Raw genomic sequence first — 14,220 nt, forward strand, 5'->3', positions numbered from 1 at the left:
AGGTAGTTACCAAGGATATATGGCGGTTTCCCATAGTAGCGGTTGTTAAGAAGAGATTTATCTTTTAAAACCTCAACCTGAATGTACATAACCGTCGAGATGACAACTTCTCAGGATCGATCAATTGAAGCTCGCGGATATTGATCGCGCAAGATCTAGTCTCTGCTATAAAGTCCTGTCACAAGAAATTCAAATTCCTCACAAATGTCGTTACGTCAAGAGCGGTTGAAAGTTGAATACCTGCCGTGGGGTCTAAACGAATCTTGTAGAAATATTTCAGAATTTTAATCTGTCTTTCTTCGAAGGCGGAATTCCGTTTATGAAGATTTTAAAATTCCAAAAAAATCAATTAAAAATATAAGAGAAATAATATTTAATGCTTAAAAATAATAGTTGCAATTTTGAATGTTTCAATAACTTGTTTTTTAAAAAAAGAATTTGAATTTCCCCAAGACCTTGTCATTCTTGTCACTTTCGCTCCGGGGGGTGAAGTTGAGTTAGACTTGTTTAGAATACTAATTATTGGGTTGCGCAACCCGAGAAGCCATTCACCGCGAACTTCAAAAACAACCCAAAAACACGTCGTGCAACGAATCCCGAACCATTTCTCAACTTAAGTTTTCCTCTTGATCTTGAATTCTCCGATGGAAATCTCCTGATTCACGACGGAACGAACGATACTTGTAGCAAAAGACTTTTGGTACAAAGATCGCCATAAATCCCAAAAGCTGTAACAACTTATAAATCGAGGTTGGCTGTTTGACATTTAAATAATAAAAAAACATGGACGATATAGAAGAATTTATAGCTGCTATCACCAACTTAAGGCGATATCGCGTAGCCGTGACAACGAAATGGATACGCACCATAATATTGCTGGCGGCCCCGTTCCACGTCTCTTTTCCGCCAAATCAGCCATGCAAGATCCCAGTCTTCAACCCATTTAATAAATCATTACATCGTTTATTCACGTGGCGATCTGACTGGCAAATGAGCAACATGCAAAGCACACCGGGTTCGCATCCCACGCTCGTCGATCAATTATTGAGGATAAACTGAGATTTCATCGATCTGCAAACGGCTTTAAATATATTGGTATTAGTAATTTAGGTAATAGGGTATAATACACAAATCCATTCGAGAAAATGGGGGAAATCCAGTTGTGCGTAATCTCAAAGTATACACGACATTTTATATTAAGAAATCCCATTTGTTTTTTTTAAATATTTTTAGAAGAACTTTAGCGGTCAATGAACTTTTCAAAAGCATCACAAAAGTGCAGGCTATTTCCATCAGTCTAATGATAATTATACATAGAATTATTACCGATTACGCATTCACATAATTTTAAGATTATATGTCGTCTCGCATCCGAACAAGGAATAGCGCTTTAAATACGAATAGCGAAATCAATTATGCTACCTTAAATAAATATAACCTGTTCTAAACGACGGCAATTTCCTCCTCGGTGGGTGGCAGTGTGTGAGCTGGAGAACTGGTTGAGCAATTGAAATCAACATAATTCTCATGGTGAGCTTCGAAATCTTCCAGAGAGCAGCGAAGTTGGTGAAACGTAGGCCGGTCATCAGGATTAGCGCTCCAACATTTCAACATTATTTGATAACTGTCAAATCAAAGTAGCTCAGTTTTTTAAATCCTTTAATCAAATATTTAGAAAAGTATAATTACAGTTTCTCGGAAACGTTGTCAGGCCTCACTAGGCGGTTGCCAGAGAGCAGATACGTCATCAGTTGAGCATCAGACACATTGGCATAAGGGAATCCGCCTGCAGGAAAATATATTTTTTAAAAATAAATGTTTCCCGCCAGACGTTTTCTGTGTAAAGATTGTAAAAGTACCTAAAGTGCATATTTCCCAGAGGACGACGCCAAACGCCCAGACGTCGCTCTGCGACGAGTACAAATTATCCGTCATGGATTCGAGCGCCAGCCATCGAAGCGGAAGCATCCGCTTGCGCGTGTTGACGTAGACACCGTGGCGCGATAATCCAAAATCGGAAATTTTCAGCACCCGACCTTCGCTCACCAACAAATTACGAGCCGCCAAATCTCTAAAATAAAATTATTTGACACAAAATTCAATTCTAATTTTCCATTTGATATCAAATATTAATATACCGATGAGTAATTCCCTTCAATTCCAAATGTTCCATGCCCCGTGCTATCTGTCGGGCGAAATCGTGCAACTCTTCCGTGTCTATTGTTCTGCTCGTCGGAAAGGCTTTCAAAAAACCGCGGTAGTAGTTGGGTATGACGTAGGAGGACGACGAGTGCGACGAACTGTGACAAAACCAAATGGCCCGTTTATAATTCAACGATGTTGTATACAAAATAAAATATATTATGACGCTGTGTAGTTACCCGGTTGAATGGGAACTCATCGAAGAGAAAATGTGGTTCAAATGGTAGGACTTTGAACTGTCTGAAGTGCTGTGTGTCGTAGACTTTCTTGGCGGTAGCAAAGCAACAGATGAACCTGATCCGGCTAGACTTGCGGAGGCGGTATCCTGCTGATGCTGGACTTTACTATCGACTGACCAAACTACAGATTGAGCATCCAAGAGTTAATACATATTCACGGAATTATAATAAAGCAAAATAACCTTTAGATTGATGATAAACCGTTCGCAAAGTCCTTAAATAATGCAGCAAATCACCGTAGGGGACGTATTCAAGGATCATCGAATACGGTTGAGTTAGCGTGACGCAAGCCAGCATCACAACAATGTTATCATGCCTACCGACGCGCTTCATCATGGCAATTTCGGCTAGGAAATCATCCCGTTCGTCTAAGCCTACTTTTTCTGTTAATATAAAGACAAGAAAATATTATAAGCTTATATAACATTGTGTAGCAGCTATGCCGAGACTTTTTATTTGTTTGACAGCCACGAGAGTGGGACCCGGTAGCCCGGATAGATTTTCCACCGTTGCTAAGTGAACCCGACCGAACGCGCCCTTGCCGATCTCCACGCCTAACTTTACTTGGCCAGGATCAATTTCGTAGTCGTCCGTGATTTTATTAGTCCCGAGTAAATGATGGCGAGGTTCCTGTCGAGTGTTTGGGGGAAAATGATATCCATTAGACTACTGCTAAATACAATCTATCATATCGGGCTCAGCATTTCGACAGCTCATGTTTTTTCCTCATTTTCCAGAGGACACAATGAGAAATTCACACAGGCTGCAGACTTACTTCCGACTCTCTATCGGCGTGCAGGACGTTCATCAAATGCTGGCAGGTACTGTTCGAGCCATTAGTTATCAAAGTCGTGCGTCTGCTATCCCTATACGAAATCGATCAAAATGACAGTTTCATCATTAAACAAAGTTCGCCCAACTTTTGTTAACACTCGGTTGTAGTACATTACGCAGTGAGTCTTTTAACGCTATAAAGCAGCCAAACACAGACGCTGTGTGTACATAAGAGAACGTAACATACACCACCACCCATCACGAAGTTAGATAATAGCTCAACTACATTTGCCAGCGGAAACTCCATCAAAAGTTTGCAAGACGGACGTGCAATCAATCGCCAGTTTATGATGATACCCAGCAAAAGATATAAAGTTGAGACAGCCATTATTCATCAACTAGTTTACAACAATATCTACCCAGAAACTATTAATCCCACTACTATCTACACACAATTCTTGAGGGAATGCTTCGTGATGGCGCTTTGGTTTGTAAGTTCTGCAGTAATATCGGTACTTTTTGGTATTGTTCTCTGCATTACAGGCTAATAATACACATAAAGTCGTTAAGCTTTTCCTTTGCTTCCGCTAATGAACTATTGAATCGATGCGATTATTGACTAACAACGTAGAAATGGTTGCATAAAAGAAGGTTGATTATTGATTAACGCTGGTATTTGCCTACACATTCGTTACATTATGTAACAGAACCTGTTATTGACAGTCGTTAAGTAAGCAAAGTTTCCTGCTTCTGGCAGAAATTCGATTGAAAGTTGATCGGCCATTTTCAAAGAAAACTTAAATATTTTTTAATTGCAATGAGAAACTACAGACGCCCATTGATCCTGTGCAATCTATTGATTAATGAGCAAGTTTAGAATGTACACTGCATGTCCCCACTCATTAGCACTAATCGACGGACACAAATAGAAATGCATTAACCATTAAACAAATCAAAACTATTCTATTAGCGCCTAGACAACTAGCTCGAATGCAAATTTTAATGTCGACGATTCAGTGTGTGCCACGGATCAATAATGCGTTCAACAAAGAAGATGTAAAAATTCGAAAATTAAACCTGTGAAAATTTTGCGGGGATCGCGAATAACGGGCGGGAGTATGGCTGCCAGTTGCAGCGGCGGCTGCCATCAGATGAAGCCGTCGAAGAAAGCGTTTCCAACTGAGAGCAATAACGAGGGCTGTGACGGCCAAGAAAACGGCACCGATGACGACAGCGCTCACCATAGTTTCCTTTGAGTCAGAAAACAACAAAAAAAGTGAACTCCATCAGGAAAGAAATAAAATTGGGCGCAATTTGCGCAACAACTTTGACATCAAAGGAATTCACTGAGCATCAACAATCGTCCCAATCACAGTTCAATAACAATTCTGGTAATATGTCGAGTCACTGGGTAAAACCCACATATAACAAGTATACGTAGTCATATAAAATCAAACCAAATGCATAGAGAATAAATATACCTTGTGCAAGTTTGGATTTTTATCCGACTTGGAATCTCCTGCGAATTGAATATGATTCAAATTTAAAAGTTTAGAAATAGACACGGTAAAAAATAATTGAGCTTCATTATTATTTACTATTCAAGTAAACTTCGGCAGCGAGACCCTCGCAGTGGTGGGAATCGTAAGCGACGACCCGCACTCGGTAATTGGAATGAATCTCCAAGTGATGGATCGTCTGCTGGAAAAGGTTCGGTCGTCCAGGATGCTCGACGTTGTGTCGGTATTCTCTGACCTTGCGATAGACAGGCCCAAGCCCCAGGACGTTGTCGGCCTTTTCCACTCGTGCCATCAAAGTGATATCGTCCTCCTCTTCCTCCTGCGTTGCGGCGGCCGAATACTTCCACGAGACCACATAGCTTCGCTCGTCATCCAGCGTCCCGGAAGACGTGGTGATCTCGTGCGTCGTCAAGTCTTCCGGTTTGGCTAGCCGCGGCCGCGAGCTGCAGCGACAAACTCCCTCGACGCAATCTATACTTTATTGAATCTATTTCGGTTATTTCCTGCCACGCGCGGATAAGCGAAATACAATAGATTTACTACTGTAGGAACGAATGAAAGGTACTGTATAACCTGGAACGGTAATGTTGACAATCTGTGGGCGAGCCGGAGGGATAATGGGCGACGCTTGAACCCTGACGGAATAGGAACACCCAAACTGGACGAGGTGATCATCCTTTTTCGTACCGCTTCCGATTTCCATGAATGGAAGTTCCTTTTTTTATTATTATTTCAAGCAGGCGACAGAAAAGAAATAAAAGAGTATATGTAAGTACATAGTAAAAACAAGGGGGTCAACACGGACCACGCCGGAATTAAATGTAAAAAGAGCTTACGCTGTACTCTACGTGATGAAAGAAATCCGTAAAGTGCTCGGTACACAGTGACGTGTCTACGATTGAAGAATGAGTAGGTGGAATCGACGGTCTAACTTCGACGTTGTACCCCTCGGGAGGTTCTCCTGTACAAACATTTTGGCGGAACGAATAAAACACTAAACCAGATCGTTTCAAAAACAAACGGGATTTTCCCAAAGATTTGAACACAAGATTTTATCACCAGTTGTGGGATGAAGCCAACGTATCACTAATTTGAGACGTTTGTTGGCTACAGGATCCGATGGGAATGAATATTCCAAAGTTTCACTGACGGACAACTCTACGGAGACTGTCAAGTTGAGCGGGGAATTGACGGGTCCTAAAGTATTTAAAAGAATGTTCAAAAGAAACAGTTCGGGAGAAAGAGATATTGGCTACATTCCACAACATTTTTGTGATTCGAGATACCTAGAATGGTAGAGTGGTCCAAGTCTTTGAGTCCCCCCATTTCCTAAAGGCAAACAATAATACAATTTCTCAAAAGTAATCGAATTTGACCAAATTGAAAAGCAACAGAGTTTGTAAAAGACGCTTTTAGCCTTGATCTCCTTAGCGGACAGCAGCTTGGATATACGTCAATGTTTGTCGTCAATGTTTGTCAAAGCCATCATCTTATCCATCTCCGGCTTACAACAAGCCCGCCTACCCCGAGCCGTTCTACCTCGGCCGGTAGGCCGTTATTTCTCGGCCGGTAGGCCGTTTATTCTCGGCCGGTAGGCCGTTCTACCTCGGCCGGTAGGCCGTTATTTCTCGGCCGGTAGGCCGTTATTTCTCGGCCGGTAGGCCGTCTACATTTACATACCGTAACATCAACACTGCAAGCCCTTATGGGTTTTAGAAAGTAAAGCGCAGTAGCGAATAAAAATATGGGAGTCCATCAGTCAATATACTTCAAAAATTAAATGTTTTAAAAAAATTCCAGGATAATCCGGAAACTCACGTGAAATCCCGTTGAATTAAGCGGCTCGGTGGTCACTAGAACTGGTAACGAACGCAGCTTTCCGATAATTAGTAACATGATTACAATCAAGAATTGCCAAAGACCCATATCCGTGTTCTCATTGATCAATGTAGTAGTAGTGTAGTAGTAGTATTTGTTAGAGCGCGGAACTTTTTCAAAAAAAGATGTTGGCATGAAGTAGTGTAAAGTGTTACTGGAGAAGCGGAACTGCACACTGATGATTTTACTCCGACCACCCAGGAGAAGTCGAGGCCCTGGGACTTGCGCACATCATTTTCCCAATGTTGACGAATAGGACACTGCTGGGAACGGTATAAAGATGGTACTGTAAGGGGGGAAATGATACTGTGTGTATTATTCGCTCTTGGATTCGGCAATTTTTATGATCCGCAAAGGCCAACAGAAGGATCGATTTGATCCGATCGAAAGAGGAGAGCTGTTTATCGTGAGCGGTAACCAAAATAGCCAGTCCATACCAAGGTCAAGAGCTTGTTATTTTACCATTTTCCCAATGTTGTACGATAACGAACGAAGTACCAGAGTGGTGCGGTCCCTCTTGAGTCACCAAATTTTCTAGCCGCACTTTGCTTGAAGTGTTTAAAGTTCAAATATTTTTAAATTTGATTGTTTACCCACATACAAAGTTGTGAGGTGCAAACCCGGCCCTGATCTATAGTCATTCTATTTAATAAACCCTGACTGAGAAAAACCAAAACAGCGAAGAGAAAACCAAATTCCAGTCAACCCGCTGTCAAGAATAATCCTACTCCGTAATACGTATAACGACTGATAACCAAAGCCACCAAATAACGAAATGGGAGAATAGAGACAGCACATTTATCCTACCTTTATGCCCGGAAAATACGGCTGGGCATCCACAAGTGTTCCATCCACAGAAAAGTTGAATGACGGAAAAAGGAGTTGTATACAACCACACTCAAAGGGTGATGTATACACGACACGATGAGAGAGGAGATTTAAGAAAGGGGAAGAAGAGTTCTGTAACTCGACCGGAATCGGTAGTTTCTCCAATTCTCCAATAAAACCGGATGCTGTGTATCTAAATGAAAAAATAAAAATGGGTCACGAAAAATTAGATTTACAGAAACAAAGTAAAGTAAAAGTAGAAAATGAGAAGCATTTAAATTTTTAATAAACAGGAGAATTCAAGGGTCCATGTTTAAGGTTGCTACACTGTATACTATTCAAGTCATGCATCATGTTTATCTATAGAAGATCACAGGAATAAAAGTAACGAAATTCATGACCCATGTGATGATGCTGGGATTGTTGGTGATGACAGGGTCAGGTGGTCAGTACCAGCACAAGGAAAACTTGAATATCTGTGGCTATTATGGCTGGATCATGTCTCAAATCTCCACGAAGGAAAAGGTTACACAGTGCTGGAAGGAAACAAAAAACTGCCATGCAACAGGAAGCTTTATAAATGATACATGCTAGTCAGCTAAGAAGTAACATTTCACAAACTTGAAACAGGTAGTCTTTTATTTTTAAAAGCTGCCATAATCATTAAATGTGTGTTCTTAGTTTTATTTACCTGACGAACAGCACGGAGTGGAGAGCATGGAGAGCCACGAATCACACGACGATCACATTTTTGTAATTTAATTTATTGCCATATTTTTCGTGCTAGCCACGTGTACGTTTCCAAAAAAAGTGTACTTTCCTTTGTAATCTGAAACCTTTTCTCTTTTTGAAAACTTTTAAACAAAAGGAAAGCAGACGAACTAATCTTTTTGCTTAAAGTATCGATTGAAAAATTTACAGACCCCCCCCCCCCCCTAAATCCAAACCACTCAAAAACAATCAAAGCGATTTCCTCAACTGCGCTCGACATCTGCTGAAGGGATCGAGATTATTTGCCTCAACAAATTAAACTGAGCCCCCTGCCACAGTCAAGATAAAAGTAAAAATTTGCACGAAAGCTCGCAGAATTAATTAGTTTTATTAGACAGCCAAGAAGGAAAAAACAAGAATTGTTTCAACATAAAAAGAAATATTTGCCATTGTTAGACGCAAGAAAGAAAATATTGATCAAAATCTGAATGAAATAATCTAAGCTTTTATCGATCGTAGTTTTAACTTTGTAGTTGATTCGGCGTCAGCCTTCAGATTTCAGAAGCAGAGTTTGCTTTGAAAAGGCAGTCCGTTGCCACTAAATATTTCACTTGCAAATTCAGAACTGGGACGTCCGAGAGTTAAACTACATTAGTAAATCTATCGCAAACATGCGAGACCGAACAGCGAACAGCAACAAATTGATACCATTTCATTCTTTTTGTCTTCTGCTCTGACTGCAGGAAAGTTAAATACATAAACAAATAGACAATTGCAAAAAATTGGCTTAACTTTGTCGTTGAGTGCAGCTATTCATTTCCTGTTAAGGACCCGATTGATGTTCCCAATTCAAACGGTAACTAAGTGCACATACACGGTGGTTTAGCGGCAGTTGACCGGCATCTCTATCATAGTTGTTAATGAAGAGTTGTTACTGTTTTGGAATCACGCCATGCTGTTTTGACGGCCGGCAGCAGGCACTCTTCAATCAATTACTTTTAAGCTTATTTTGTTTCCCCCTTCATCACCAACTCTTCGCACGCCTGGTATCGCTAGATTTGCAGGCTCTACTCTTTTATGCTAGTGGTTCACTCTCCTCCTACACCCGAATTGCATTTATTTTTGAAAAGAGAAAAAGGCGTAAACTTTGAAGAAAGGCTCTGGTATTGTGTCACGTAGTGTGGAGGAGGAAGCTTATAAATTCTTTATTTTCTTCTATAGAAGAAAGACTTTTGAGAGGAACTGTTTCAAAGTCTAGGACTTTGTTCTACTTCTCGGAAAATCCTAAAGTTTTTGCTTTGTATTTGAGTCAACACGTCCCAGCTATTTTCTGTCAACACAGTAGCAAAAACCTCCGGGTGACACACTGACTTTTTCTTCTTATTCTAGAATCCGCAACTTTTTTATTTTAGAATTCTCTCCTTCAAAAAGAACAAAAGTTTATTCAACCCATTGATCATGTCTTGTCTTTCAAAATAAACGCGAGATACCCGACGTTCAGAGTCGAGATACTCGTTTGTTCGTTCTACAATAAATGGAAGAACAAATTGTTATTGTTTTTAAGAAAAACAAATAGTACAACGTGCAGTGGACGGAAATTTCGTTGCAATATTAGAACTTGTAAACGTGTGGGATTCCAAAAGGTGGAATGATAAAGGCAATGCTAGTCACGATAGTTGGTCACTTCACCAACACATTTTAAAACATAAAAAAGGTCTTGAGAACTTGAAATTGTTGCACCATAATTTTGTTTAGAGCCGGTGGAATGTCATTGCACTGGAAATCAGTAATAACAGCGCCGACATCTGGATGAGCTTAGTTGGGGTCAAGCCGGTGGAACTGTTGCACCCGTCACCCGTACAGGTGTACACGCATGAGCGGTACTCACGTTGGTCACCCGGTCTCCGGACGTAAGTACAATAGTTGTCCAGGAAACGTTCTGAACAGAAGCGCTTGGCTCCCAGGTTACCTTGATGACGACCAAAAGAAACGAATTAGACTCCAAACGTGATTGTTTAAAGGAGAGAAAAAGCAAGGGAACAAGCAAGTGTTAACACCACAACGCAGCCCAAATCCACATTCAAAAACAGTTCTCATTCCACACAAAATTATAAAAAAGCGTTTAAATTTTGAATAAAAATCGATGATGAAAACAAGCCATGCCAATCTCACTCAACCACTACCTCATCGACCACACACACACACAGACATTAATGGCAAGCTTGTTCTTTTAACACACACAAAATACCAGAAAAAATTCCAGTCGTTTTGACGCAATACTGAGCATCTGAGAGTGGACATTCCGTCACACTGACATCAGTGAATTTGGGGTCAAAAAACTCTCCGCAAGTGTACTCGTCCTCTGACGAACACTGGTAGCAATTGAGAGATTCAGCTATATATAATGGAAAGATGAATGGTTAATATCTTCATTAATGGCACGGATCAGTTTTACTGTTGAACAAAATGGCTTGCACACTTTCTTATAGGGCGATTGGTTGGGTGCGAATCTTGTTGTTCCCTTACCTCAATGATTTACTACAAATACCTCCAAAAATGCCTGTCATCTTGACACAGTATCTAGGTTCTGATAATGTGTTACATGGCAAAGAGCGTAGGAGATCTCTACTGGTCAGGTCTTCACTGCAGCGGATGTCTACTGCAGAGTCACACTGATAGCACGACAAGCTACTAGCTATAAATGTTATGCATCGCAAAACTGTTAGTTATATTCTGAGGAAAAGCATATAGTATAGTCCAGGTGCAGTGACAGATGTGAACAGATCAGATAGATTCTTTTCAATTTGTCTTGTTGTCTGAACAATTGTTTTAACCAACAATAAGATTCGCAACACTTGCAAGCTTTACCACAAGAACAAAAATCTAATTGAGAGGTTATCCTCCATTCTAATTTTTCTTGTAATGTTATGTATGTAAATGTAGAGAACTAATTCTGAAAAAAAACATTAAAGAAGGAATAGCATTCTGCTAAAGCTTTTAATGAGGGGGTGCAAAAAGTTTCTAGTAACAAGTATCTGGAAATGCATATTGTCTTCTGAGAAAAAGTGCTTTAATGAAGGTAAAAAAAGGTATTTTAAAATCTTAGTTTACCATACAGGAAAGGAAATTTGATAAACAACAAGGAAACAACAAGTTTGTCCTCGAAAGCTGTTTCCTCATTGTTGTGCATTGTGCAACATACCACGATAGTTTTCACTGTATCCATAATAAAATTTGACTGTGTTCTAATATTATCTAATATGACTAGGAAACGAAAAATATGTCATGACGAAAATTTACATTACCGAGAGAAATGAGACTCAGTTGTAGAATGATTGCAAATATGTAACCAGTTGAGGTAGTTAACTTCATTTTTGTCTGAAATATTTTGTCGTCGGTGGAAGAAGTAAGCAGTTCCTACATTCAAAAGAAAAAAAAATATGCTTGAGTCTAGTGTGAACCACTTTTACCATTAGCCAACGCCCCAATACACAACGAATATATCGAAACATTATCTGATTTTCCCAGTAAACTTACACTGAACTGTGCTGATGCTGGTGAGAAAAGAAGTGACAAGGTTTCACAAAAATGCTCAAATATTCATATTTCCAATGGACACAAAGCTGTCTAGCCCAAACTTTTTTCCTCGTTTTGCCAACTGTCTCTCGTACACACAACGCATAAAAAAAGGGATGGGGTTTCCATAGCAACTTCTAGTCACCTTAGCTTTCTAAAGACGCCATCTATCGCACAGGTGTAGACGTTGATCAGACGAATTTCTATGACGCTTGGGTTCCTACGATTTTTAACGTTTGATTGACAGCTTCATGATCGTATGACAAACGTTATCGAGTAAGATATAAATAATTTCCAATAAATAGTATGCAAGGTTGATTATTGTATTATCGCCATGTATTGTTCAGATTAAACGGACGCCTCCATGGAGATGTTGTAAAGAGTACGACACGTAAAGGGAACGATTATGCCACAGTTTGTTTCACGACATTCATGTGGAATGATTTGTGTTGTAGCTAAGTAAAGGGAACCGGCAAAAAGGCGGATTACTAAGGTAAAAATTGAGGGTTAGCAAGGGGTAGGGTCCAGATTTTAATTAACACATAATGCTGAAATTTAAAGAGGGCAAAAGAAAGCCACGGCGCCGTTTTCGATAGGTCTGCAATCTACAGCTGACCGCAATCGAGGATCTTGACGGGCTTGACTGGTTTGCCGCTAGACGCGCCGCAAGCTTCAATCTAATGTAGAAAAAAGACCCAACTCAGTATGCAATTGTAAATTATCAAATCAATCTTTCATGTTACCTGTCTAAGAAGGTCCATGCCCTCGACGACTTGACCGAAAACGACGTGCTTTCCATCCAACCACGAGGTCTTGGCAGTGCAGAGGAAAAACTGACTGCCATTGGTGTTGGGTCCAGCATTGGCCATGGACAAGATGCCTGAAAACGAAACAGTTTAGCCTCATGGTCAAAAGAGTAATAAATTGTAATAATATGTTACCAGGTCCGGTGTGCTTCAGCTGGAAGTTCTCATCCTCAAACTTGTTGCCGTAGATGGACTTGCCACCAGTGCCATTGTGGTTGGTGAAATCTCCACCTTGGCACATGAATTGAGGGATGATACGATGGAAAGTGGATCCCTTGTAGGTCATTCCATTCTTTTCGCCGGTGCACAGAGCACGGAAATTCTCGGCTGTGCGGGGAACCACGTCAGCACGGAGCTGAAATGATAAAACAAACGATAAAAGATTAAAATTCAATGCACGGAATGACTCTGCATTATTTATAACACATGACAACAGACGTAACAAGTACCAACTAACGTTGAACAACAGATTCTGACTGCCCTGCACGTGGCTCATATGCCGCCATATTGGACCACGCCAAATGCGAGGGAGTCGAAAACGCCGGTAAGCACAAATACGAACTATTTATAAACTGTATGGGCTACGTTCCAACAAAGAATTAGACAAGATGAAATAGTTACCTCCATGACCAATCGGCCGATATTCTGGTTGTTGATGGCGACATCGAAGAAAACTTTTGGGTTGGCCATGATTTTTTCGGGTTTTTTGGCGAACAATCGAGAGGAGAAGACTGTAACACGCGCAGTAGTCAAGTGAGAGGACAAAATCGAAGAACGACTGAGGATAAGTGCCATGGCGCCAGTAGTGACGCCGCGTATGGGTGCAACTGCTTCAATTGCAGGCATTGGTCGAGCGAAGAAAAAAATGGCTACCCTCTGCCATCTAGTAGTCATTTTTGAAAGCTTGGTATTTTTCAAAATCTCAAATTACAAAAATGAAACAAAAGTTTAACGTTGAATTGTGTAAGGTAATGAAACAACTAAGAAAATTTTTGTATCACAAAACTGGGTTAACTAACATTTTACTGCAATTAAATCTGATGCCATTTTAGATCGTGACACCCGAACTGGATACACGCCGGATACAAGAGACGACAGTCCGGCCGACCCATCCGTGTCCTACTATGTAATTCTATTCTTGTAGAACATTCAAACCCATTAAGCAGACAAATTCACGGTTTACCGAAGACAGCATAACAGTTAAGCCACAACATTTCTACTTGATTAAATGAAATAACATAATGAGAAATATTTAAAAATAAGGTTAATGGAATTACTTTTTATAACATTGTGTGGACCACAATTAATCGATTGCATCTCTCGACCGTTATGTGTATATCTCAATACATCCACTTGACACGTCCGGTTTCTTGTGCCAAGAACTGTGAAAGAAATCACGGCCAGGTGAGTGGCGTTTTCCATCCGTGCTGGCGACAAATTTTGTTGTTTTCAGTATTGACTCCACCCTGCTGGTCGAGTGAAAGTATTTAAAAGATTTTAGTGATTTCCGCTTCAGCTTTATTGATCCAACGACATTTCCTGATTTTAAAAAATGAATGCCAAATATGGCGAATGAAAAATTAATTCGATCGTGAGCCCATACTAATTGTTAACACTAAGAATTCAGTTTATTCTTGTTTCAATCAAACTCCAGAATAATCAAACAAATTAATAATATGGTTTCCT

At 40.3% G+C, this 14,220-nt stretch overlaps 3 protein-coding genes across 9 annotated transcripts; all 3 read right to left on the bottom strand.

The window, feature by feature from the left end:
- Window positions 1-233: 233 nt before the first annotated feature.
- LOC124208127 lies at window positions 234-8,330 on the bottom strand. 6 transcript variants are annotated; one of them, XM_046605842.1, is made up of 18 exons: window positions 8,133-8,330; window positions 7,421-7,634; window positions 6,554-6,873; window positions 6,022-6,064; window positions 5,795-5,932; window positions 5,572-5,729; window positions 5,309-5,450; window positions 4,814-5,206; window positions 4,697-4,734; window positions 4,293-4,465; window positions 3,217-3,307; window positions 2,891-3,071; window positions 2,624-2,824; window positions 2,382-2,562; window positions 2,139-2,300; window positions 1,860-2,071; window positions 1,690-1,786; window positions 234-1,624 (listed from the first exon to the last, which is right to left on the bottom strand). In XM_046605842.1, exons 3-18 carry the CDS (start codon window positions 6,746-6,748, stop codon window positions 1,444-1,446), a joined length of 2,586 nt encoding a protein of 861 aa, XP_046461798.1. In that variant the 5' UTR covers window positions 6,749-6,873; window positions 7,421-7,634; window positions 8,133-8,330; the 3' UTR covers window positions 234-1,443. The 6 variants fall into 6 exon arrangements, with proteins under 6 accessions (XP_046461798.1, XP_046461797.1, XP_046461796.1 ...); XM_046605841.1 differs by having other exon boundaries at window positions 6,554-6,876; XM_046605840.1 differs by having other exon boundaries at window positions 6,554-6,899.
- A 1,244-nt stretch (window positions 8,331-9,574) lies between these two features.
- LOC124208134 (U-scoloptoxin(05)-Er1a-like) lies at window positions 9,575-11,851 on the bottom strand. Of its 2 annotated transcripts, none has more exons than XM_046605856.1 (4): window positions 11,690-11,851; window positions 11,458-11,569; window positions 10,401-10,547; window positions 9,575-10,121 (listed from the first exon to the last, which is right to left on the bottom strand). In XM_046605856.1, the coding sequence occupies exons 2-4, from the start codon at window positions 11,522-11,524 to the stop codon at window positions 9,904-9,906; spliced, it is 432 nt and encodes a 143-aa protein (XP_046461812.1). In that variant the 5' UTR covers window positions 11,525-11,569; window positions 11,690-11,851; the 3' UTR covers window positions 9,575-9,903. The 2 variants fall into 2 exon arrangements, with proteins under 2 accessions (XP_046461812.1, XP_046461811.1); XM_046605855.1 differs by lacking the exon at window positions 10,401-10,547 and adding an exon at window positions 10,701-10,847.
- Window positions 11,852-12,037: 186 nt separating this feature from the next.
- LOC124208133 (peptidyl-prolyl cis-trans isomerase-like) lies at window positions 12,038-13,395 on the bottom strand. The gene is made up of 4 exons (XM_046605854.1): window positions 13,156-13,395; window positions 12,670-12,889; window positions 12,472-12,608; window positions 12,038-12,405 (listed from the first exon to the last, which is right to left on the bottom strand). The coding sequence occupies exons 1-4, from the start codon at window positions 13,378-13,380 to the stop codon at window positions 12,334-12,336; spliced, it is 654 nt and encodes a 217-aa protein (XP_046461810.1). The 5' UTR covers window positions 13,381-13,395; the 3' UTR covers window positions 12,038-12,333.
- Between the last annotated feature and the right edge of the window lie 825 nt (window positions 13,396-14,220).

The sequence above is a fragment of the Daphnia pulex genome, chromosome 11 (genome assembly GCF_021134715.1).
Source record: "Daphnia pulex isolate KAP4 chromosome 11, ASM2113471v1".
In the NCBI taxonomy this organism is placed as follows: Eukaryota; Metazoa; Arthropoda; class Branchiopoda; order Diplostraca; family Daphniidae; genus Daphnia; species Daphnia pulex.

Excerpts from the sequence above, each read along its gene's own strand:
- LOC124208133 (XM_046605854.1), bottom strand. The coding sequence starts at position 13,380 with ATGCCTGCAATTGAAGCAGTTGCACCCATACGCGGCGTCACTACTGGC. Across the intron at positions 12,890-13,155 it reads TCGGCCGATTGGTCATGGAG|CTCCGTGCTGACGTGGTTCC; the intron begins GTAACTATTTCA and ends TTATCATTTCAG. Across the intron at positions 12,609-12,669 it reads GCTGAAGCACACCGGACCTG|GCATCTTGTCCATGGCCAAT; the intron begins GTAACATATTAT and ends TTTCGTTTTCAG.
- LOC124208127 (XM_046605842.1), bottom strand. The coding sequence starts at position 6,748 with ATGCCAACATCTTTTTTTGAAAAAGTTCCGCGCTCTAACAAATACTAC. Across the intron at positions 3,072-3,216 it reads ACGCCGATAGAGAGTCGGAA|GAACCTCGCCATCATTTACT; the intron begins GTAAGTCTGCAG and ends AACACTCGACAG. Across the intron at positions 2,301-2,381 it reads ATGAGTTCCCATTCAACCGG|TTCGTCGCACTCGTCGTCCT; the intron begins GTAACTACACAG and ends GTTTTGTCACAG.
- LOC124208134 (XM_046605856.1), bottom strand. The coding sequence starts at position 11,524 with ATGAAGTTAACTACCTCAACTGGTTACATATTTGCAATCATTCTACAA. Across the intron at positions 10,548-11,457 it reads ACTGAGTCTCATTTCTCTCG|CTGAATCTCTCAATTGCTAC; the intron begins GTAATGTAAATT and ends CATTATATATAG. Across the intron at positions 10,122-10,400 it reads AACGACTGGAATTTTTTCTG|GTAACCTGGGAGCCAAGCGC; the intron begins GTATTTTGTGTG and ends GTCGTCATCAAG.